The 26,945-nt window shown below is 45.1% G+C and overlaps 1 protein-coding gene across 1 annotated transcript; it reads right to left on the bottom strand.

The window, feature by feature from the left end:
* Positions 1–20,464: 20,464 nt before the first annotated feature.
* On the bottom strand, positions 20,465–21,417 carry LOC144109863 (uncharacterized). Its single transcript, XM_077642636.1, has 2 exons — positions 21,295–21,417; positions 20,465–20,905 (listed from the first exon to the last, which is right to left on the bottom strand). The coding sequence occupies exons 1-2, from the start codon at positions 21,334–21,336 to the stop codon at positions 20,465–20,467; spliced, it is 483 nt and encodes a 160-aa protein (XP_077498762.1). The 5' UTR covers positions 21,337–21,417.
* Positions 21,418–26,945: the final 5,528 nt, after the last annotated feature.

Genomic DNA, 26,945 nt, shown 5'->3' with positions numbered 1-26,945 from the left:
TTACTGCACTACGTCTACGAGAATCACTTCCACATTCCTGTGATTTGTGAACCGAATACCCCGGCAATTTTGCGAATATCCGGTTACGAGGCTTTTGCATCACCCACACGCAACACATCCAGCAAAGTCATCGTCTACATTCGACATGAACTTACATATGTGCAACACTCAGTTCCTCCGAACGAAGACAATCAGTACGTTTGCCTGACGGTGAAGAGCCGAGACCTGACGTTTACGCTACTGGCGGTGTACTTGGCGCCATCAAGTCATTTCGATGGCAGAAGGTTGAGTGGTTTGATGGCAGCTACAGCTGCTCCGTGGGTCATTATGGGTGACTTCAATGCTCATCACACCATGTGGGGAGGCGTTAGGATGGATGTTAGGGGAAGACAGCTTGTGTCCATCGCCTCTGACCATGACCTCCAGTGCCTTAATCACGAAAGCCCGACCAATATTCGAGGAGTGACTTATAGCAGCTGCTTGGACTTGACTTCAGTTTCACAGTGCCTTACCAACAGCGTCAGGTGGTTTTCGGATTTAGAAACCCATGGCAACGACCATATCCCAACCTATCTGATTATTACCGGCCATTCCACATTTTCCCCAGCCACGTGTAGGCAGCGCATTGACTGGACAGTTTTTAAATTACTTATGGAGGCTGCTTGCAGAGAGGGCTTCTCTGCCGGTCTTGAGGAAAAAATTCAGGAGCCCATGGAACACGCCTCCTGCCCCTTTAACCCTATCGCTAACTACACCGATTTTGACTTATTGCAGCGACTGTGATAACAACGGCTCAGGGCAGAGCACAGATACCGACGCACAAAGTCGCGCCTAGACCTAAGAGATGCTAGGCGCATACAGAAGAAGATTCAGCGCAGAATTCAGGCACTGCAAACACAACGCTCGAGGATATTTTGCCAAACACTTGGTCCACGGAAGCCTTTGTCACGCGTTTGGAGTGTAATTCGGGGTCTTCGCACGTCCCCTCAACAGCGCTACCCGTTCAAATCCGCAGCTCTCCACCAAAAGCGCAGTGTGATTGAGGTAGCCGAAGATTTCTGCGCAAAAATAACAGGCCCTCCGAATCCAGGCGCAACGCTGCACTGCAACAATGTTCCACCCTCACGGGATTCTCGGATGGATGTACTATTCTCAATGGAAGAACTTGATGCTGCGCTGGCTTGTTGTAGAAGGTCATCATCACCTGGGCCCGATGGTGTGACGTGCTCCGCACTTGCAACCTTGGCCAAGAAGCTCGACGGGCTCTTCTGGACACTTATAACAAATCATGGACTGCTGGCATAGTTCCTCATGATTGGAAGACCAGTCGTCTGGTTCCACTTCTTAAACCGGGGAAATCACTGCTCGACCTTTCATCATACCGTCCAATTGCACTCGCCAGCTGCGTCAGCAAAGTCATGGAAAGAGTGCTGCTCACACGCGTGAAATGGTACTTCGAGCGTGTAACAGACTGACGCGTGAGTCACAATGCACAGAATCAAAAGCGCTTTATTCCAAGAACACGACTGCTTAAATAGCTGCGGCGGTGGCCCGTTATCAGCACAACCGGTGATCGCAACACAGGCACAGAACTGGCGCATGCTCTCTTGTGGCACACCTACGTCACAGTGCGTGACTGCACAATCTACCACATCCCTTCCCCCTTAGTCATCGATGCCGTAACGTCGCACTGGGTTACGTTGGCGAGTGGAACGCCGGAGCGGCTGAGACGTCTCGGGCTCTGGAGGTCCCAGTGCGCGGCTTGACATAGGCGGCAGAGCGAACGAGGGACAGGTTTGCTGGTCTGTTGTCCGGGGATCAGAGCACCATGCTCTGCGAACGTGGTTGCGGTGGCGTCGGTGCACAGCTCCGTCTGCCGTACTCAGCTCGTACATGACGTGGCCTATCGGTCGCGACACGCGTGCAAACAACCACTTGGGCCCTGGCCGGAAGTTCCGCGCGTACACGGCGTCACCAGACTGGAAACCTCGTGGTGGCGGCTGCCGAATGCAGCTTGCGTCACTCTCATCCGGGCGAAGGCTGGATAGGGCGGTCCTGAACTTCCGGCCCAGCATGACTTCGGCTGGAGATTTCCCGGTCTCGGCGTGCGGCGTAGAGTGCTGTTTGAATAGAAATCGTGCAACCTTGCATAATACGGTGCCCTGTCTCTGTTTCCGTAACGCACACTTCAGTTCTTGGACCATCCGCTCCGCCCTTCCGTTGCTCGCCGGGTGGTACGGAGCCGCATACATATAGCGTATACCATTCAGTTTCAGGAAAGCCTGAGTTTCTCTGCTTGCAAAAGCGGTGCCATTATCCGACACAACCAAGTCGGGCAAACCATGTGTTGCAAACATTTTGCGAAACTTTTCAATTACTGCAGATGACTGGAGAGACAGCATCACTACAATTTCGGCCCAGTTTGACAGGGCGTCTACAACCACCAAAAAAAAAACACGCCCTGGACGGGTCCTGCGAAATCCACGTGTATTCTACCCCACGGTCGTTCAGGCTTAGTCCAGAAATGCGTTGGTGTCGTTGGTTCACTCTGCCTGTTTTCCTGGCATGGCGTGCAGTGCCTCACAAACTCGACGATCTTTTCGTCCATCTTCGGCCACCACACGTACGACCTAGCGATTGCCTTCATGGCCGTCACTCCTGGATGGTTAGCATGCATAAGGCTTAGAACTTGCTTCTGCAGTGCCTCTGGAATAACTACGCGGCTCCCCCAGAGTACACAGTCACGATGTACGGACAACTCGTTTTGTCTTACCCAATATGCAGAATACTTCAGGGCTACCCGTTCTCGCGGCCAGCCCTCCAGGATCCATTGCTTCACCTGGTACAGCAGGGGATCACCCCTGGTGAAGGCTGCCACTTCCATTGCGCTCACTGGAGGGTACTCCACAGCTTCCAGAAGGTGTATGTCGCCTGGCGCCTCGGTCTCTTGGTGGGTTAAGGGGCCCGGTAACCTGCTTAGGCAGTCGGCGTTTCCATGATCCTTGGTTTTCCTGTACTCGAGCACGTAATCGTATGCCGACAGCATTAGCGTCCACCGTAACATGCGGGGAGAAATAACCGCCGGAATTTGCTTCTGCCTCTGGAAAATTCCTAGCAAGGGTTTGTGATCCGTGATAATGAGGAAATCTCGCCCACAAAGGTATTGGTGAAAATGTCGAACCCCAAAAACCACGGCAAGGGCCTCACGGTCAATCTGAGCATAATTGCGCTCCGCCCTAGATAGCGTTCTGGACGCATACGCCACAGGCTGCTCATTTCCTTTGCTGTCGCGATGAGCCAAAACAGCTCCTACACCCTCAGATGATGCGTCGCATGACAACACTAACCGGACATCCGTCTTAAAATGCACCAGCAACGAGTTAGACGTTAGCAACTTCTTCAGGCTCTCAAACGCTTCCATATGCTCTGCACCCCAGTTCCATGCTACGTGGCTATCCAACAAACGATACAGCTTTTCCGCAACTTCTGTTCTTCCCTTCAAGAACCGATTATAGAAATTTATCATACCCAAAAAGGCTTGCAGTTCCTTTTTGTTCTTGGGTGCAGGAGCTTGGTGGATGGCCTCGACCTTGACCTTGGAGGGGTAGATGCCCTTTCCGTCAATCCGATGCCCTAGAAACTCAAGACTCTCCTTGAAAAATTCGCACTTTTCCGCTTGAACTCTGAGACCCGATTTGGCCAAGCGGCTGAGGACTTCAGCCAACATCCTTTCATGCTCCTCAATCGACTCGCTGGCAATCAGGATGTCGTCTAGGTATGTCGCTACGTGCGGCATTCCAGCCAACACGGTGTCCATGGTTCTTTGAAAAACACCAGGAGCAACGGATACGCCGAACGGCAGACGACAAACCTTGTATAGCCCCTGCACGGTGTTAATCGTGAGCAACTCTGCCGTTTCTTCATCTACCAACAGTTGCTGATAGGCCTGCGTCAGATCCAGCTTGGAAAAAACACGCCCCCTTCCTAACCTCGCAAAAAGTTCTTTGCTTGTCGGAAGTGGGTACACATTGCTTTTGAAGGCCTGGTTCACAGTGCTTCGATAATCCCCGCATATTCTGAGGGAGCCGTTTTTTTTCCGCACCACGACGATTGGCGTTGCCCAGTCGGAATACTGAGTGGGTTGTAGAATTCCCAGCTCCACCAAGCTGTTAAGCTCTGCCACGACTTCCTCCCTCATCGCAAACGGAATGCTACGACATTTCAGGAACCTGGCTTGGGCGCCCTCCTTGAGTTCGATGTGGATGCGGGGTAGGGCAGCCCCTGGAAACGTGTCACTGAACACCTCTGGAAACCTTTCCAAAATGCCTTCTGCTCTGGCGTGGACGCTGTAAAGGCCAGATATGCTGATTTCCAGTGGCTGGAACCAATCCCGGCCTAGAAGAGTGTTTCCCTCTTTTTTCACTACAAGTAGTGGCAACTTAAATTCTTTGCCTTTGAACTTCACGGGCACGGACGCTTTTCCCAGCACGTCGAGACCTTCCCTCGTCCAGGTAACGAGTTGCGTGTTGCAATCTTCCAGCTTGATCTGTTTCGCCACTTGCAGCTTTTGAAATTTGTTCACACTAATAATAGACCTGGCAGCTCCAGAATCTACTTCCATAGGCACGCTTTCCTTCCCAATCTCTACAGCGATGACGTACTTTGGCGTCCCACTTTTTACTTGGCTGATACTGAACGACTCGTCGTACTCGCTCTCCACAGCATGTTCCATATCATCCAGCTGCATTTCCACTTCTGCTTGCTTTTTTCGGCATGCTTTTGATAAGTGTCCCTTTCCACCGCAGCTGAAGCACACAGAATCTTTGTATCTGCACCGCCATCCTGAATGGGCTGCCAAACAGCGAAAACAACGCCGCTGTCTTTCTGGTTTCTTCATGCTCGCCACCCTTCCTACTTCCGCCGTCAACTCCTGCTGGAACTCGGGTTCTTGTGCATTGCTCCTCATTTCCTTTTGCTGCTTGGCAGTCGTTTCCGCCGTTACTGCTAACTCGGATGCCGTCTCAAACATCAGATCCTTTTCCGCCAACAAACGCTGTTGAACCACACTGTCCGAAATTCCAAAAACCAGACGGTCACGCAACATTTCCTCTAACGGAATTTTTGTACCGCCAAATCCGCAGTTCTCGGATAACTTGCGCAAAGCAGTGACATAGTCAGCCACGCCCTCTCCGTCTTGTTGGTCGCGCTTCGAAAAGACGTACCTCGAGTATAGTTCAGATGGCTTCGGGTTGATATGCTTCTTCACTGCGTCGACGATGACTTGATAGCCCACGTTAGGTGGCCGCGAAGGCTTGACGAGGGTTGCTATGAGGGAGTACGTCTCTGGCCCACAGCAACTGAGCAACACAGCTCGTTTGTCGTCATCCGTTGTGAGCTTGTTAGCTGCGCACGATAACTCAATGCGCTCGACACGCGATGAATTTTCACTGAGGTCGAACTCTCGAATGCGACTGCCGAAAGCCATGTCGCCGACCAACAGGCCCTTGCACGGGTTCGACCGTGCCTCGTCGCCACTGTAACAGACTGACGCGTGAGTCACAATGCACAGAATCAAAAGCGCTTTATTCCAAGAACACGACTGCTTAAATAGCTGGGGCGGTGGCCCGTTATCAGCACAACCGGTGATCGCAACACAGGCACAGAACTGGCGCATGCTCTCTTGTGGCACACCTACGTCACAGTGCGTGACTGCACAATCTACCACAGAGCGATATCAGATTTATCCAACCTTCATGCCTGGGTTCCGACGGGGCCGCTCATCTATCGACAACGTGGTTGACCTTGTAACGTCGGTGCAACACAGCAAAAGTTTGAAAAGATTGACCGTGGCATTGTTTTTGGATATCAAGGGCGCGTACAAACTAAACACAAATCAACCCAGATGGGTGTTTTTGGCTTGTCCTCTAGCGTCCTGCCAAATCGAGGTTCGATAATATGACGTAGTGGTGACGACAGTCGAAGCAGCGATGAAGACGGACGAAAGGGTCTTCTAAAAGAAAACTGTTTATTGGGCTGACTTGCACCCAAAATGGACTGAATCACTCGGCGGCGGCGAAGCGACAAGCGTGCTCGGCGGTCATCGAACAGAATGCCCGCCGCTGTCGGCCGTGCTCAATTTAAAGCTGATAGGGAACTTTCGAGATAAAGAGCGCAAAGTTACTAAACATTCCGGAACAACGTAGAAGCAGCTCTGCCTGGCTGCGATCAATCGAGATAAATCTAGTCGCGTCTTGCGTCGCAAGCAAAGCGATAAGCGGTGTGGCGGCAGATTTGAAAAACGAACAAACACTGCAAATATTCGTGGCCTTACTCCCCTCTCAAAGAAGCTTCGACCCGATGCAATAAAACAAATAATGCGACTAGTAAGGGAAAAAAACTGATCTTGCGAAAATAGAGCATGGAAATGCAGCGGCCTTTAGGGCGCATAATGAGCGTGCTCGGAGGTCGTCGAACAGAATGCCCGCCGCTGTCGACCGTGTTTAATTTAAAGCTGATATCGAACTTTCGAGATAAAGAGCGCAAAGTTACTAGAACATTCCGGAACAACATAGAATCAGCTCTGCCTGGCTGCGATCAATCGAGATACATCTAGTCGCGTCTTGCGTCGCAAACAAAGCGATAAAGTGATGTGGCGGCAGATTTGAAAAACGAACAAACACTGCAAATATTCGCGGCAATATACACCGTTAGACTTGGGGTAGATTTCAACACCAAAAATTACGGATGTCTTACGGTTGGCGAAGGGAGCAGATTGGGTGCAGATTTTTACACCAAAAAATATGAAGCACTTGCGGTTGACAATGAGAGTATATTTGGTGTAGATTTTTACAACAAAATATACGATGCACTTCCGGTTAGCAATGGGAGGTTTCAGCGGCGGCGATACGCTGAGCGGTGGCTGCGGTGTCGTGTTTATGCAGGCGCCAAGATTTCGCAACGCCGGCATCTAGGAGGAAAAGGTGATGACAGCGCTCCGTTTTTCTATACTGCATTTTTGCTCTTTCTTACACGGCTACTAGAACTGCTAACTATATAGGCGGGGCGGTGCTACTTCGTTAATCACAATAATAAGGTTAGAATGCGCTTTGTAATCATGAACAAAGCCCAATCGAACTTCAATGTTGAGATATAACAACCAGCCACGTTCCGTCCATGCCGTTACGCTGGATACAAAGTGCATCGGACAGCTGTCTTCACCTCCTCCTGGATGCCTGCGTTGCACGATCGTGGCGCCATGCATACACACGACGGCGCAGTCACGTCGCAGCGTACTGCCGTACATCGCGGAAACAAAACGAGACCAGCTGTGGTGGCAAGGAAACGTCTTTAATCTGACTCCGCTCAGTATGCGGCACTTCTGTGAAAAATACACAAACCATGGCTCCAGCGCTAGCCGAAAGTATCTTGACGGGGTGGTTCGCAATGGGCAAGAAAAGCAGAGTTGGGGAGACGACAGGCAATGAAACTGAAAACAAGACCGTGGTAACGGATCTACATGCCAAATTCCTGCAACACATTTTTCTTCTCGTAAAAGTATACCATTCCTTCACTGTGGTCCAAAAACCGAATCCCTGAAATTAAAGAACCTGAATGGTGCACAAGCCACTTGCGGGCAGCTCCACATTGGACAAATAATGTTTGCCATCTCTCTGCCTTTATAAGTTTTTAAAAAGAATGCATTTGTATATTGTATCCTTAAAATCCGTTCATTACTGTCACTTATTTTTGCAGTCCATAACGGACCTTTTTAAACAAATTTTGAATTCCGTGCTCCACTCGCGCATTGAAAATATTTTTCGAGCACTACTTTCATGCAGTCTATAAGTCCTCAAAGTCGATAAAAGCAGAAGGATTCGCCGTAAGGATTACACAAAAATATTGCATATAGCTTTGCTCCCCGGTTTTATTTTCGAACAAAGATATAGCTCTTGGATTTTACCTTCATAGTGCAAGGTAGCTGTGTAAGTTTGTTAGACATTTTTTTTCCGAGACTGCAGTTTTAAGCACTTTAGAGAACATTGTTACTAGCATGTCCTCAAAACACTGTTCGCAATTTAACTTGTGCATGCGGCTTATTCATTCCATTGGATGTTCGAAAATACTGAATTACTCAGACCACCGCTACAAATAGCACTGGATTATCACAAATGTCAGTTACTAACCTACACACATATCTGAAATATTGACACCAGCAGCATTAAAAGGCTGCTTAACATGTCAAGCTTATTCAATTGAAAAGAAATTGAGAGCCTGCGTAAAGTAAAGAAAAGGTCACAAAGACCTGCATATTGCAATTTTATTTTTTTAAATGGAAGAAAATAAACAATATTTGAAACCACAGCTCTTGGACAGGTATTAGAGATAAGGACTAACTTGAAATCAGCACCTAAAAGTAATCAGAACTATACAATAGCAAATCTTGAAAAACAATGCCGAGTTTACTTGAAAACTTCTTTGCTACACTTGAGGCTAGCTGGTGCCGTCAGATAAGATTAGCTAAAAAAAATTATGCACCAGGCAATTCCCAGTGGCTAATTCCGAGTGGCTAACTTCAAGATGCAGATTACAAACTACAGTAAAAGAAATACTAAACAGACATCCTAAAGCAGCCCACTAAATCTGCAGTATAATATCACAGGTATCCAACCTCTAATGTTTGTGTTTGTTCTTGAGAAACACATAGGATGAACATAACCTTAGAAAACGTATACAATACATTCAATTTAACACACAATCACATAAAAAGAACACAAAACAAAACTTTACACTTAATATATGGAGGCCTATGCTCTAGAGAAAGTTTATGTGCCCCGAAAGATATGTTAGCCACCCATTTAAGGAGCCTGTCGCAAATAAAATGTAGCACTCATAACTTATATGGAAAAAAATAGAATACAGAAACACATGCACATGCTTTTCAATCTAGCTAACAAGTAATGACTAATGCTGAAACACAAGGAATTAGTCAACCTGGTATTACGTGACTGTGCGCACTACAAGCAACGCAAGAACATATAGGCTAAGGTCAAAGCGCCAAGGACACATGCATTCTGTTTGATCGGGAAAAAGGTATTCATCACCTTCACTTTAGGACGAAGTGAAGATAAATTCCAGAAAAGTTCCCATGGCAACTGATCGGACTAAGGACTAGTAACTTTGTGATTAAATAAGTAATGGAATTTCTGAAGACCTGTGTCTAAGCACATATTTGCTTGAAAACTTAATTGTTCGCCAAATACCTTATCACCATTATTTTTTTCTAATTAAATGATATGTATAAATGCTAGCAAATGTGTCATGTGGCAGAACGGGAAGTCTATTAAAAAACACAATAAAATTAAAAATGCTGACAGTGCTCCCAGGAAGCTGTCCGAGCTAGATGCAAAAAGATAAAAACCATGATTAGCCCATGCAGGCAAAAGAAACCAGTGGGGTGATGATTCTTAAGGTCAACGAAATGTTGCTGTTCCTGTTTGTCATGTCTTTCCATGCTGCCACAAAATGCAAGTACAGCGTTTGACAATGTTCTGAGCCCAAGGAATTCGCTTCTGAGCCTTCTTGTACATCGCTATCATTCCAGATTTCTTGAAGGCACAGAAAATGTTGCCCTGACCACCGTGAATGTTGGACATCCATGGATGCTCAGAGGCTTTCTTAAACGGCTTAGAAGCCAAACCCTTTGGCCCTGTACTTTTTGACAAAGGCTATACATCAGTTTTCTCACAGATTCATGCTGATATTGTTTTCCTTTTTCTCGGCTCTGGCCAACTGTATCATGTTAACATTGATAAGTTATAGCAGCACAGTTTGTGTTCCGCTACCAGTATTCCAAACAGTACCAAAAAGCAGACATGTAAAACATGTACAGGCAGATAGAAGAGGCAGCTGTGAAGGAAAGACAAAGTGGTTTTTAAAAACTGATGAGATCAAAACCATCGAAGCGTGGTTTATTTTAAGCCAAGTATCTAAATGCACTCTCAAGGAAGGTCAGCAGACAGAGTGCCTTCTTTAGATTTTCCAAACGGAACACCCAGAAAGCTGCAAACAGCAGAATCCCCACAGAAGCGATCAGGTTTTCACTACAGGGTGATTGCCAATGAACAGGAAAACTGCGCCTTGATAGGTGAGGAGGCATGCTGTAAGAGCTTGGTCCTGCAAAATTAAAAACGAAATATCACTGACATTTCAAACACTTGTAGAAGTGAAAAAAATACTGACGCATTTCAGTATAATGCACATTATGACTACACTATCCTAGGGATGAATTCATGAGGGGGTGGTCTCCCTTCCTCAAAGTGAGAAACTTTACATAGAAAAACCATGCTCAACCCAATTTTCCCAAGAATAAAGTCAAAGAAATGCGAGGTTCAAACATGTCACTGACCGATATTTAAAGATAATGGTAACCAGGCTAATGTACTTGGAGCTATCAACACTGTCTAGCTTCAACTTCATTGCCCACCACTGTGTGCAGGAGGCCTTGGTGACAAGTTTTGTATCAAAACTTTTTCATTCATGATTCGTTAGTATGGATGAATCACTTTGCGACAATTTTGCTCGGAAACAAAAGTGTCCATATTATAGGGGTGCGACTGTACATATGATTTGTCGATTAGAGCCATCATCAGATTTAGTGGGCCACCACAACTATGCAAAAGTTTTAAAAAATGCTGCAATGGCCTCCCTGCCAAAGATTTGAAAACCATATTCTAGCTATAAGACAACTGAGCTGCTCAATCTAATTTAATTGCAACCAGTGCAGCAACAGCCTAATTGTAATCGAACTAGAGGCTAAAGAAACAATGGTGAGCCACTGCTCATAAGGGAGCGTGACACAAAGTGCGTACGTATTCGAAAGGTACAGCTGCACACGAAAGCTACGACTCTTGCTTTATCCGTTTTATTTGATACAAATGGCGACTACAGGAATTTTCGCTGAGCATCGAAGAAGCAAATGTTCTCTAGGGAATCACATATCTATCTATCTATCTATCTATCTATCTATCTATCTATCTATCTATCTATCTATCTATCTATCTATCTATCTATCTATCTATCTATCTATCTATCTATCTATCTATCTATCTATCTATCTATCTATCTATCTATCTATCTATCTATCTATCTATCTATCTATCTATCTATCTATCTATCTATCTATCTATCTATCTATCTATCTATCTATCTATCTATCTATCTATCTATCTATCTATCTATCTATCTATCTATCTATCTATCTATCTATCTATCTATCTATCTATCTATCTATCTATCTATCTATCTATCTATCTATCTATCTATCTATCTATCTATCTATCTATCTATCTATCTATCTATCTATCTATCTATCTATCTATCTATCTATCTATCTATCTATCTATCTATCTATCTATCTATCTATCTATCTATCTATCTATCTATCTATCTATCTATCTATCTATCTATCTATCTATCTATCTATCTATCTATCTATCTATCTATCTATCTATCTATCTATCTATCTATCTATCTATCTATCTATCTATCTATCTATCTATCTATCTATCTATCTATCTATCTATCTATCTATCTATCTATCTATCTATCTATCTATCTATCTATCTATCTATCTATCTATCTATCTATCTATCTATCTATCTATCTATCTATCTATCTATCTATCTATCTATCTATCTATCTATCTATCTATCTATCTATCTATCTATCTATCTATCTATCTATCTATCTATCTATCTATCTATCTATCTATCTATCTATCTATCTATCTATCTATCTATCTATCTATCTATCTATCTATCTATCTATCTATCTATCTATCTATCTATCTATCTATCTATCTATCTATCTATCTATCTATCTATCTATCTATCTATCTATCTATCTATCTATCTATCTATCTATCTATCTATCTATCTATCTATCTATCTATCTATCTATCTATCTATCTATCTATCTATCTATCTATCTATCTATCTATCTATCTATCTATCTATCTATCTATCTATCTATCTATCTATCTATCTATCTATCTATCTATCTATCTATCTATCTATCTATCTATCTATCTATCTATCTATCTATCTATCTATCTATCTATCTATCTATCTATCTATCTATCTATCTATCTATCTATCTATCTATCTATCTATCTATCTATCTATCTATCTATCTATCTATCTATCTATCTATCTATCTATCTATCTATCTATCTGTCTGTCTGTCTGTCTGTCTGTCTGTCTGTCTGTCTGTCTGTCTGTCTGTCTGTCTGTCTGTCTGTCTGTCTGTCTGTCTGTCTGTCTATCTATCTATCTATCTATCTATCTATCTATCTATCTATCTATCTATCTATCTATCTATCTATCTATCTATCTATCTATCTATCTATCTATCTGTCTGTCTGTCTGTCTGTCTGTCTGTCTTCTGGGAAAATTCGTTCACTTTGAACAAATTTAGTTTACACTTACCTTCTTTTGATAGAATAAGTTCCTTTTGATTTCTTTTCTTTAGACTTCCCTTCTCGTGACCAAAGGACGTTAACCTTCAACTGGCTTTTAATAACATCCTTTCTTCACAAAGAAACAAACCCACTTTGTTGCAGCATACTTGAGGAAACTTAAAGAAGGGTGGTGTGTGCCTCCTTTGTTCTTGTCTTGCGTCTATTTTCGCTGGTTCCTTTTCTATGCAATATGAACCAACTAGCCCAGCAGTTTGCACTCCTAAAGAAGGGAATTGCGCTAAAAAAAAAAGACACGGACGAGAAAAGACAAGGACGGGCGCAAACTCGCGACTGATTTTATTCAGAAAGAACACAAATATATATATATATATATATATATATATATACCTAGATTCCTATTCAATCATTGCCTAAGCGCACATGCCAGGAACGTTTTCTCTTTCTTATACAGATTGATACTAGAATCGCTTACGCATTCATCTCCTGACTTATCAATGAAAAAAGCCTCTGCGAGTTCACGTGCTCCCTGGTTACGACTGCGCCTTAAGATTTTTGTTGTAGCCAGCAAAGGCTGGCATGCTTTATCAGGCGTAGCCAAAGGGCATGCGCCGCAATGTAAGGGCAAATTTGCCCTTTTCCGTTAACCATAGAAAGCTTATGTTCCCTTAGTCGTTCATTTATACAACGGCCCGTCTGGCCGATGTAAACTTTTCCACATGTCAGGGGAATTCCATACACAGCCCCGACAGAACACCTGACAAACTTGGTGGCGTGACGTTTCGTGCAGTCTCGCACGAATTCCTCGCCGGAGACAATCCGGGGGCACAAAGAGGCCAACTTGCGCGGGGCAGAAAATACCACCGGCACACCGTAGCGATTGGCTACATTCTTTAGGTTGTGGGACACCCTATGAATATAGGGGACAACCGCCGGTCTGGTCTTCGGTTGACCGCCACCTTCTTGAGGTGTTCTAAGTTTCAAGCTTTGCAGAAGCTTCTCTGCCACAGCAACCACAACGGACACGGGAAAACCAGCTTTCTGTAACCTGCCAATCTGATTGGTGAGGCTGTCCTTAACCAGGTGAACACATGATTTCTGCAGGGCTTCTTTCAGGCACAGCATAACAATGGCGCGTTTAACCGTCTTAGAATGAGCAGACTAAAACGGCAACAGGTCTTTCCGGGCTCGTGGTCAGTATATCCAACACGTGTGATCTGGTGTTAAAGTGACGTTAATATCTAAAAACTGCAATCTATCTTGTTCAGGTAATTCGTGGGTGACGGTTAGACCCCTCCCGTGTCGTTTAAAGACAGATAAGGTCTCTTGCACGGTAACCGTGTGCGTCAAACCGGGTTGCTTCTTAAAAATCACCAAATAATCGTCCACGTATCTAAAAACTTTCAGTACTATGTTGTTGTCCAAATAACACACCAGATCACGATCAATGCTGGCCAAGAAAATGTTAGCCAGTACCGGTGCCACGCAAGACCCGATGCAAATGCCCTGACGTTGAACATGAAAATGGTTGTCAAAAGTTACAAAAGTGGACTCAATATAAAATTCTAGTAGCTTCATGAAATTGTCCACGGTTAGGCCACTAGTATTCTGAAAATCTACTACACCATTTTCGTCGATGCAAGACCTAACTGCACAAAATAGGTCATCGTGCGGTATAGAAAAGAACAGGTTTTCTAGGTCAAAAGAGACAGCGTAACCTAAAGATGAGGAACCGTGTAGGAAAGAAACCACATCACCTGAATTCTTTACAACAAAAGGGTCTTGTAAAACTAAATTCTTTAAACACTTTTGGAGAAAAGAACTAATCTCTCGTTGCCACGTATCCCTTTCACTCACAATACACCGGAACGGCTTGTCATCTTTGTGCGTCTTCACGGTAAAAAACAGCTCTAGGCAATTGCGTTTACAGTTGTTAACAGCTCTTGAAAGTCTATCTAAAGCTAAGTCCTTGCACATTTCTATGGCTTGAGCCGTTACCTTGGAAGTCCTCACGTGTTTGGTGACAAAGTTCCTTCCGACGGCTTCAACGGCTTTGTCGTGAAACATCCCCTCTGGTAGCACGGCAAATCCTCCCTCCTTGTCTGCCTGTAGAAGCATCAGCTGATGTTCTTTGAAGAAAGAGACGACTTCTTCGGCGTCCCTTTCCACAGTTGACTGTCTTCGGCATGCAGATACTGGAGGCTTGGTAGCCGTCCGCAGCAGACGAGAGATTAGCCCGTCCGTCCTTGTCTTTTCTCGTCCGTGTCTTTTTTTTTTAGCGCAATTCCCTTCTTTAAGTATGTACGACCGACTCGCCCAACAACGTGCTCTCCTGAAATACTTGAGGAAAGTACAAGTACCTGCCTTACCTTCACCAAGTGGGAAGCGAGTGTAACGCATTGCCTTTTCCTTTCTGACCATCTTTTCCTTTCGACCTTCTTTTTTGTATTTTCTGAACCTGAGAATTTCAGTTCGAATAGGATGCAATCAAAGCCCCTTTTTCGCCCTTTTAGACCAAAAGATGATCCTTCCGAAGACGAACAGCGTTGCGACAACCGTTAGACTTTCTTGACACTAAATTGTAGAGAGGCGGACACTTATTCCAGCCGCGAATCATCCCTATAGTGTTCAACAGTCCGTCCGGAGGGAGCAAAGCAGCGGTGCAACCGTTCATCATAAAAGCCCAAGAGGGATAGCATAACCAGGCCTGGGGTGTGGCCTGATCTTAGTGGCCAGAACTGACAACGCAGTCTCTGACGAGAGCTCCTGGTGTAGTACTTGGCCACAGCCTTCTATGAACAATCCAATCAACCCTAGGCCCTCAGTAGTCAGCGGCTGCGGGGAAACTGACGAAGGCGGCGGTCACACCTGTGACGCAGCGGAGGGTGTTAAAAACTTTTTTTTTTTGCAACGGGGGGCACTAACTTTGACGAAACGACTTGGGACTGGGACAGAAAGACAACGGATAGAACGAGCACTAATCTCCGTGCCGTCAAACTCACCAGAAAAGGAAACGCCAATCTGGTATCAAAACAGTCATCACTGTGCGTGACAACCCCTCCCCATTTTCTTTTAAAGCCTATCCCGACTGAAAAACAAAAGAGTTGAAAGTTTGGCGCTCGTTCTATTCGTCGTCTCTCTGTCCCTTCCCGATGTGTATTCGTCAAAATTAGCGACGATCACTGCAAAAAATGATATACCAACAAGCTCCAATCGTCGGTTTATTGTGCTAAGAATCTCTGATTTCGGACAGGCCGCCATTAGAAACTGAAGCTAGCAACGTTTAACGCTAGAACCTTATCCAGTGAGGATAGCTTATCAGTTCTGCTCGAGGAATTAGCGGGTACTAAATGGAATATCATAGGGCTTAGTGAGTTTAGGACTAGAGATGAGGCGTATACAATACTAAGAGACGGGCGCGTACTGTGCTACCTGTGCTACTGCGGCAACTCGCAATGAGGAATTAGCATCGACAATTGCGTATTGCCTGAGGGCGAGTACAGAACTTACAGCTAAAAATGATAACCTACCTTCAAATGATGACACATTCCAAAGGCTTTCCGCTATACGCAGGCGAGCTGAATGGAAAGCTCTGCGCACAAAAAGCCTCGATGACCTACGTGCATGCCGACGGGCACAACGTCACATTCGACGCTACATGGATAAACTCAGTCGGCAAAAGTGGCGTGACTTTTGTTCTACGCTGGATGTGCGCAAACCAGTAACCAATATTTGGCGGATAGTTAGAGGTATGCGCACGCCACTTCAACAACTCCACCCCTTCGCTGCACTCTCCCTTCACGAACAAAAATCTATAAGTCTCAGAAGAATACTGCAAGCTGCTGTCGGCAGGGTCAGGGCATTCGACACTCTCCGCAGATGGTCAAACAGGCATCCCAAAGGCGGCAGTGCCAGCGTTAGACCTGCCTTTTACAATGGAAGAACTATCCACAGCTATCGCGGAGACAAACAGGCACACGTCTCCGGGTCATGATGAGGTGACATATGACGCCATTGCAAAGCTACCCCACACCTCCCGTCTTCGACTCCTGGAGTATTACAATTCTTCCTGGATGGCTGGTGAGGTCCCCACGGAATGGAAGCTGGCGAAAATCGTGCCCGTTTTGAAACCCTGTAAGCAGCCAACAAGCTACGCATCATTCCGGCCCATTGCCCTACTGAGCTGCGTAGGTAAGCTCATGGAGCGCATGATCTGCAAGCGCATAATTTGGTTCCTAGAAAGCCGAAATGAGTTCCCCCAAGAAATGAACGGGTTCCGTCAAAACAGGTCTGCGACTGACAATATCATCGCCCTCGTATCATCACTTGAGGAGCACCTTCATGCTGGGTACATCCCAACAGCCGTTTTCCTAGACATCAAGGCCGCTTTTGACTCCGTCTTTCACCATGCAATTCTCGCAGCCTTTGGCAGTCTTGGCCTTGGAGGAAGGCTATACAAGTGGATTGGGCATTATTTAAAAGAACGACAAATTTTTATTACCACTCCAAACGGTCCAACACGCTTTCACGCAGTGGAGAGGGGCGTACCACAGGGAGCGGTGCTCAGCCCTCTCCTGTTCAATATTTTCCTTATTCACATAAGAAGACACCTTCCGCGAGGGGTCCGCATAACAATTTATGCTGATGATATATGCATCTGGACCGCGTCACGTTCGCGCTATATTACCCAGCAACGTCTTCAGAGAGCACTATTGCACATTTCGATGTACCTGGCTTCCAGAGGTCTTCGTCTCTCGCCAGAAAAGAGTGTTGCAATGGCGTTTACAAGAAAAACGATGACCCGATATCCGCTGCTCCTAGGCGGACGATCGCTGCCATATGTACGATCTCGGCGATTCCTGGGTGTTGTAATCGACTATAATCTGTCATGGTCACCTCAGATCAAATAACTCCGTGCGAGGATTACTGCAGCATCGCAAGTGTTCAGGTTCATGGCGGGAACAAGGTGGGGTAGCAACTGCCGATCAATGCTTCTGCTTGAAAAAGCCTACGTTGAAGGAACCTTGCGCTACTGTCTACCAGTGCTTCAAAGATTATCTACATCAAGCAATAAGGCTATCAATGCCGCACGGAACAACTGCCTGCGAATATGTCTTGGCCTCCCAAAGGGTTCCTCTGCATCAGGAACAGTAGCGGAGGCAGGATGTCTCCCACTAGAGGTAATTGCCGCCCAGGAAACTATGCGTACCCATCTCCGCCATGTCCTGCAAGGAAAGAAGCACTTCCTACACCGTGTCCACCTAACTCACAGCAACTCTAGCTTTGGCCAGGCAGTGCAGCTCCTGGCCCTTCCTACTATTAATCAGCCTCAGAAACTACTACCTCTGGCCTTTCCTCCATGGGCACTCTCTCCTCTAAAGGTGAAGAAGTCTGTTCCAGGTGTGAATGCAAAGAGCCGCATGCCACAGGCAGCACTTCTGCAAGCTACTCTCGCCTACTTAATCGAAGAATATACGCGGCACACCCATATCTTCACCGATGGTTCAACTACTAAAGAAACTTCTTGTGGCCTTTATGTGCCCTCAACAGGCCATGCCCTTTCTTACCGGCTGCAGCGGAGGACCTCCTCTACAACAGCTGAGCTTCATGGCATTAAGGAAGCTGTTTCTTACATCCTGCGCCGAACCGCCGGCCGTTGGGTTATCTTCACCGATTCAAAAGCATCTCTGTAGATCCTGGCCAACCTGCTGAAGAAAACTAATCACCAGCCAGTTTCCCTGGACATTGGGTATATCCATCATTTAGCTATTGCCGCAGGCCACTGCATAACATTTCAGTGGATACCTGCTCACTGTGGCATTATGGCTAATGAAAAAGCAGATGAAGCGGCCCGTAACGGCCATCTATATCAGAGATACATTCGAAGTTTTCTCACGAAATCTGATGCGTCCCAAATGGCTAAAAGTTTTGCGTACGAAGAAACGTATCGGCTTTGGAGTTTGCCGACACATCAGCACCAATTTCTTCACTCAATCGACCCACATCTTAGATTACGACTCTCACCCAGAATTCCTCGACAACTCGAAACACTTTATTACCGACTTCGTGTGAATGCTGCATATACAAATGGCCTGCGATACCGTTTTGGACAAATGAACAGTCCGCATTGTGACAACTGTGCTTCGATAGAAACTGTGGAACATATCCTGCTTGAGTGCCCTGCGTATGCTAACGAGCGTGCGTACTATGAACATTGCATGCAGAAGCTCTGCCCAGTGCCCCTAACAATGGACAAAGTTTTAGGCCCCTTAGCCTGCTTCAGGCAACAGAGACTTGCAGTGAACTTTCTTTTTACATATTTAAAAGACATTGGACATCTCGATAACCTCTAAATTCACTTGCAGGTTACCTTCATGCATTCTTCTTGCAGTGAACTTCGTCAGCCCATTCGTCGGACTATGCACTCCATCATTCCATAAGTTACATCAATACTCGCCACTGCATCCTTAGTACCAATTTCATGGCTGCATTTTATCTTTGTTTTTTGTTTTTCCACCTCTTCCACGCTGCTCTCCTTCAGTCTTTATCTCCCAAATTCCCCTCCCTACGCAGAGTAGCATGCCAGCGATATTGAAACGCCGGCTAAATTCTCTGTTTCTTCATTAAAGAGTCTCTCTCTCTCTATCTCTACCGTGGATTAGCGCACAGACGAGAGCCAGGTGTGAGATTCTTCGTCAATCTGGATATAGCTGGCAACATAGAGGAGTTCTATAGTATTAGCTAGAGGGTGGCAGCTCTCGTAATTAGGCTTAATGTTTTGTGTGTTTCTTCTCTGTCTTCGTCAAAGTTTTGCGCTAACTTCTTCTATATCATGCAAAGCCAACTTGCCCGACAACACGCTCGTCTGAAGGTCGTGCCGGCCTACGCACCTACATCCTGCCGTGATGACCCAGTCGTTGAAATGTTCTATCAAGACTTGGAATCGGCAATGAGCAAAGTAAAATCACGGTATATTCTTATGATGGGCGCGTTCAATACGAAGGTAGGCAAGAAGCAGGCCGCAGACCAGGCGACAGGCGACTAATAACCCTGTCACACGGCGCGTGTAATGTCATTCGCAGGAAATGACAGGCAAAGTGAATGTCATTGCGACCTGACGTTTCCTGTCTACACGGCCATAGGAAATGTCATTTCACCGATATTTGCAATTGATGGCGATGTTCATCGGCAAACTAAGATGATAACAAAACGTTACAAATTATGCTTTTTCCTTACGCATGTTCTGTTTATTGTTAGTAATATAATGCTAAAGATTGATAGGCTATTAAAAATATATTGGAATGCTAAAGGTCAGCAATAGTCAATGACAGAGCCGCTTAACTATCCAAAGCAAGACATGCTGGAAGCCGCTTGTGGTGCCTCCCGTAGTCAGCAATATGGCGAGCTGTGGAAGTGTTGGCGAAATTGTGACCGTGACGAATGATGAGCAGTTCAAGCGGGCATTAATTGTTCTCCAGCTTCTGAAAATGAAACGTCGGAACCGGCTGAAGCGAGTGAGGCTTGCTATTGATGAATCCGCGAAGACTACGAGGGATTTGGAACAGCGTCTGCTGGCCAATACTTTTACGTCGGCCGCTGTTTGGGCCTCTAAGTCATCAGGAATTATCCGAGAAAGATGGGCGTTTCCAAGAAATGAAAACTGGTCTGAGGACACGCTGCCTAACCTGGGTGAATATCATTTTAAGCAGGCCTTCCGCGTGAGCCCTGCCACGTTCAGGTACGTAGTGGAATCGCTGCAGTCAGTCTTGCAGCGCCAGGTCACGAACATGCTCAAGCCCATTACTGTGGAGAAACGCGTTGCCGCGTTGCCGTCTGCCCCTGTGCCTTGTAACGCCTGCCTTGGCCTCGTCAAGCTGTATACCTAGAGCTTTTAGTCTAGGCAGCCAGCCAGAATTTTCTGGGAAATAAGTGAAATTGAATTGAATATGACCATACTTTATTTCTCCAGGTATTTGAGGAGTGCATCCGTCAACTGTTTCTCAGGGGCTGTTGATTCCCGGAGAATTCCATCTCCATTCTCCTCAACTCCATTTCTTCTCTCCGGCTTCTTCTGAGGTCGGCGCACAACTCACGATTTGTGTTGACAAGATCTTGTAAGAGGCTCTTTTGTGTGGCATGCCTGCTTGGCTTCGCTGTTTGGTGGCTGTTTGGTGGTGGTGTTTGATGGTGGCTGTTTGGTGCTGGTGTTTGGTGGTGGTGTTCGGTGGCTTCGCTGTTTGGTGGTGCTGTTTGTAATCTGTGGTGTGTGCTGGGTGCTGCCGGTAAAGGTGAAGAGGGTGAGGGCAGGGCTGACGGTTTGCATCTCGATTCATATGGTGGTGGCGAAGGTGGCTCGGAGACTGCAGCCTGAGTCATCGACGACTCGTCATCAGCTGGTGACGGTGGCTCCTGCTGCATGCTGTCTATTAGCTGAAAAAGAGAAAAAAATGTGTGTGAAAAGGTGGCTTGCAATGACTCTCCTGGATGTTACTAAGGAAGTGAAACACAGCTACGTGTTGCATGCATTCCTTCACCTCAGCACGCATAGTGTGCGCATTACTATATCGAATATTCTATCCTACCCTAGCATTATGTGGCTGTGACATTTCTCTTATGCTCTTACCATGCCCAATTTGAATTCATGTGCACAGTTTTACCCAGCCACAAAGGATGTTGAGGGTGATGAATCAATAAACAAGCCATGTTTATCATGTGCCATGCCACCAGACGAACACTGTAGATCAATATGTCATATACCTGAGAATTATCTCTTACTGGGTTTGCAGAAGCCCTGCATTATTCTACAGACGTGTACTTACCATTTCGACAGAGACGTTTTCGTCATCCACTGTTTCGTCCATCAGGCTGCTATCGTTGACGGGCAGGCGACCAAGAAAGCGGGCAATTTCTTTGTAATAGCGTCATGATATGGCACCTTGACCAGTGGTCTTGCGGCTAAGTTTCCTGCAAGAAAGGTATGCGATTTCTGCAATTTCATTTATATTCTTGAGAGGACTCTACAACATCTCTGGTACTAGAAAAGCATTTAACCGTTGTTGGTATGCTGTCTGGTAGTGATATTTGCCCAGCAATATATTTCATCCATGCTACTTGCACAAGAACTAGTCAAATGCAGCTTTTCACATATTTCGACACTTCAGCAGTTTCGAATAAAATTCATTTGCCCGAGTCATAAGAAAATGGTGGTCGTCGGACGCACAAAGCAAAAATAAAAACACTGTGAAATGAACTAGTACTTCGAGAGCAGTCAAATTAACGGGTCTTGTAATAAAAAATTAAAAACATGCATTAACGATATGTTTGCATACCGAGCTGTAGTAAATGTATCACTACAAAGTAGCGGCGCATGTGCTGGCGTGACAAAAGGAATCTACGGACAGATTTCATCACAGATTACTTAAAATAAGCGCCGTGTGAACGGCGAGGCACAGGCCGATTGTTCTTCAGTGCCTCTTTTAAAGCGTGTGCGCGTGGTACCATACACTGTCCCGACCGCTGAAAACGGCACGCGCACGGCGACGGCGCCTTGTAATGTAGGTGGTTTGGTTTATGGGGTTTAATGTTCCAAAGCGACTCAGTCTATGAGAAACGTCGCGGTGGAGGGCTCCGGAATTTCGACAACCTAGGGTTCTTTAACGCGCACTGACATCGCATAGTACACGGGCCCTGCCATTTCGCCTCCATTGAAATGCAACCGCCGCGGCCAGGATCGAACCCGCGTCTTTCAGCAGCTCAGCACTTGTAATGTAGGACGTAAGTTTTCCCTTACCGCTACCTGTTTCCGATGTTTTCGATCTTCGATTTTATTTCTTTGATTGGCTTTTCCACACCTTGCGCGCGAAGACATTCGGCCATGGCGACGTACACCTGCAGGTTGCGCTTCGCCCGGCTCAGATCGCCGATATGATCTTCCCAGACTTTGAGAAGTACGCGCGTTTCCTCATCGGTCCAATGCGCCTTCGGCTTGCGATTTTGCGCTGACGAGGCTGTGCAGCTGTCTTCCATGGCATATGGTACGCGAAAATGCAGTCACGCCAACCACGCTTCGTCCGCACTGTCAAAACCGAGAACGAGTTGTAAACAAACATGGCCGACAGGGACCGTCGGTGACTGGGAAGAAGAATATAGTTGTACAAATTTCTTCAGACATCCTCCTGTACGTCAAAAAAAGATTTCAAATATATTATAAGTGCAAACAGTAAAGGTTTTTATTGTTTATTTTATGTTTTCACTAATCAGTTTTGTAAATTTTCACCAAGTCGCTGTCGTCGAGATTACACAGGTCGCGCGTGCATCAGTTCGGGAAACTCATTCACTGGACGAATGTCGTTAGCTGTGAATCCCATTGACTGTGCCCGTGTAGCAGCAAAAAAAAAAAAAAACGCCATTCAAATGTAATGTCATTCGCTGCGATTGACATTACACGCGCCGTGTGACAGGGGTATTAGGCAGCAATGTGCAGTTTTTAGTAGAGTTCGCAGAGAGAAACAACTTACGGATCATAAATACCGTCTTCCGCAAACGAGAGATCAGGAAGTGGACCTGGAAGAGCCCCAACGGGGCGACTAAAAATTTTCAATCCTGGTCCCCTGCAGCATGTGGAAGTTACCGAAAATGTGCGTTGCAGCGACCTCAGAATGGTGAGGTCCCGAATTATATAGCTCAGACTTGAAGAGGGAGCGGAAGATGCTAATGAAGAGGAAGTCCATTAACGATTCAGCTTTAAAAGGGAACGCAGGGGAATTCAGGATATCGCTGCAGAATAATATACGGTTTTAGCTGAGGAGGACGACCTTGATGTTTTAACAATGAAAGACATGCTCACAGCTATCATTAGTGAGCGCGCAGTAGAAGTATACCCGGAAGGATGGTTCGACGAATAGCGGCAAGTTATCTCAGGAGGCAAGAGATCTGATTAAGAAACGTCAAAGAATAAAAGCGTCTAACCCTACAGATTGAACATAATTGGCGGAGCTCTCCAAACTAATAAATAAGCCCCAGGTGGACGACATAAGAAAGATTAATATGGAGGAAATCGAACATCCTCTAAAGAACAGAGGTAACGTAAAAGCGGTGAAGAAGAAACTAGGCTTAGGTAAAAACCAGGTCTATGCGTTAAGAGACAAAGAGAGCAATTTGATTAGTAATATGAAGAAGATAAAGTAGCTGTCGAGTTCTACAGAAATCACTACAGTAGCATATGTGGTCATAACGTTAGCGCACCTATGCGCACAGTAGCACAGTAGCGCACAGCAGTGGGACATCGCGCCAGTAAGCAAAGAGGAATTGAAGAAAGTCTTAGGAGCAAGGCAAAGGATGAAATCAGGTGGTGATGATCAGGTAACAGCAGATCTGTTGAAGGACGGAGGTAATACTGTGCTAGAAAATGTAGCCACCTTGTATACGCAATGCCTTATCACCTTAGCTTAGAAGAACTCTAACATCATCTGAATTTATAACTAAGGAGACGTTGAGGACTTATAAAAATACAGGCCAGTCAGCTTAGCGTCCGCTTCCAACATGTTATTTACTAAACCCAATCGCTAATAGAATCTAGAAAAACTTAGACTTCAATCAACCAAACGATCAGGCAGGCTTTCGTAAAGGATACTCGACAATAGATCTTAGTCACACTTTGAATCAGGTGGCAGAAAAATGCGCAGAATATAACGAGCCCCTATATATAGCGTTCATTGATTACGAGAATGAATTTTACTCAGCGGAATCCTCAGCAGTCATGCAGGCATTCCGGAATCAGGGTGTAGAAGATCCTTATGTGAAAATACTGGAAGATAACTATGTTGACAGCACAGCTACCATAGATCTTCATAAAGTCCGCAATACAATTCCAATAGGAATTTCAAGGAGTAAGACACGATTTCGCCAATGCTATTCACTGTCTGTTTACAGGATGTGTTCCGAGGATTGGATTGGTAGCAGTTGTGGAGAAGAGTTAGTAGATAATACCTAAGTCATTTGTGATTAGCTGATGACATTGCCTTACTAAGTCGTTCAGGAGATAACCTACAAAACATGACCAATGAGTTAGACAGGCAGAGAAAATGGTGGGTCTAAAAATTGACATAGAGGAAACCAAATTAAGGTTCAAGAGTCTCGCACTCGAACCGCAGATCCCAGTTGGTAGCGAAGAGCTGGAAGTGGTAGCACACTTGACAGCACACTTGACACAGTGTATGACTTTCTGCAAGAACACAAAAAGCGATACGCGCATGTCATTTTGTGCGGTGATTTTCACTTACCAAAGATAATCTGGAAATCGTTGAGCGTCTCGTCTTCATGCCGGCATTCTGATTTGCTACTTGATATTGCTTTTTAATTTTTAAATTTAATTTGAAACCGGTCGTGGTTGAACCTTCGCGGGTCACTGCGACCACGAGTTCGCTTTTGGATCTTGTGTTTGTATGTGATGTTATTGAACGGCTCGGGTTTACGGTAGATATGCCTGGTATATCCGGCCACGATCGCTCTTCAAAACCAAAATGGCACGTCCAATTACACGCAGAACAACGGAACAATTTTATCACTTTAATGACGCTGATGATGAAAGTATTCTAGATCTTCTTGAACAAGACTACGACAAATTTTCTGCTGCGCACATTGAAAGCGACATGAGTCTGAAAGACTTGTGGTTGGATTTTAAAGATACGGTGTGCAGGTGTATACATCGGTACGTCCCGCTGAGGAGTAAAAAAAATCCGCATCCAGAGTCCAAGGATTACACGTGAAATACTTCATTTAAAGCGCAGTATAAAACGCCTTTCCCACAATATGTCAAAAGTTGGACACAGTACTCGGGCATCATTTTGCAGAGACTTAAGAAACAAAATAAAGGTATCAAAAATTCAATACCTTAATGTTAAAATACACAAATTTCTGGTTAGTGACCCGCAAAAATTCTGGGGTCACCTAACAGAAAAAAAGACGCAGTAAACAAACTTACAATAAATGGTGTAGACGTTAGTGATAACCAAAAAATAGCTACAACGTTCAATGATTATTTCTCTTCTGTGTTTCTGGTAGGTGATGACCGGACAACTGATTTCAGATCAAGGAATCTTCATGCACCCGATCTTACTATAAGTGAAGCAGTCATTTTCTCCGCTCTTCTTCACCTCAATATAAAGAAATCATCTGGGCCGGATGACATTCCGAATACGTTTCTTTACAGGTACGCGGAATGGTGCACGAAATACCTCTGTTAATTTCAATGCTAGTCTGCATAGAGGTGAGATCCCCAGTGATTGGAAACTGGCTAAAGCTGTTCCAGTCCATAAATCTGGTAATAGGCTCCGCGTCACAAATTACAAGACCATAAGCTTGCTGTGCACTGCAGGTAAAGTAATGGAACACTTTATTTCTAAGAACATCACAACGTTCATGGAGGGAAACAACTTTTTATCTGAGTCCCAACATAGTTTTCGCCGTGGGTTATCGACTACGACACAGTTATTACATACTACCAACGATTTCGTCTCAGCTCTTGATACAGCAGGGCAAATTGATGCCATTTTTCTGGATTTTGTTTTGAAAAAGCGTTCGACCGAGAACTCCACTGTAAACTTTTACTTAAACTTAAGCACATCTTAGAAAATAAACAAATTCTGCAATGGCTTGATTCATACTTATCCCACCCGCAGCAGTACGTGCAGATCTCTGGTTCAAGTTCGTCGATCACTCCAATGCTCTCAGGAGTGCTGCAGGGCTCAGTCCTCGGGCCACTTCTTTTTCTTATATATTTAAATGACCTCAAGCTCGATTCTCCTGTGCAGGCTCGTTTTTTTTTTTTTGCAGACGGCTGCGTAATTTATCACACAATTCTCTCCGAATGCGACCAGCTAATTATAGATAACTATTTAGGTGCTGTTAGTGATTGGTACAACTGGAAAATGTCGTTAAATGTTAGTAAGTGCAAACAAACGACAATAACCAGGAAGAAAGTTCCACTGATGCACTCTTACAAAATTAACATCGTCACTCTTGAACGGGTAGTTGAATTTAAGTACCTTGGCGTAACGATCAGTCCTAATCTAAGTTGGGGCCCGCACAATAATAACATAACCTCAGTAGCATCTAAAAGACTATGGCTTTTAAAGTACCGGCTAAAACATGCTTCCACTAAAACAAAGCTTGTGGCATATACTTCCCTAGTGCGTCCATTACTCGAATATGCTGACGTAGTATGGGACCCGCATACGAAAATGGATGCCAAATGTATCGAGGATGTCCAAAAAAGAGCACAAGAGCACTACGTTTCATTTTCAACGCCTACGGAAGACAGGTATCGATATCTGATCTTAGCCATTCCGGTTATACCCACCTTGGAATCTCGTCGCAAAATGCATCGCTTAAAATGTTATTCGACATCGTCAATAAAAACACCAGAATAGACTTTGACAATTATATGCAGTACAACAGAACACGGCAAACT

The sequence above is a fragment of the Amblyomma americanum genome, chromosome 11, assembly GCF_052857255.1.
Source record: "Amblyomma americanum isolate KBUSLIRL-KWMA chromosome 11, ASM5285725v1, whole genome shotgun sequence".
NCBI classification, from domain to species: domain Eukaryota; kingdom Metazoa; phylum Arthropoda; class Arachnida; order Ixodida; family Ixodidae; genus Amblyomma; species Amblyomma americanum.
Note: the sequence above shows the minus strand (reverse complement) of the source record. Positions and strands in the feature narration are given on the sequence as shown.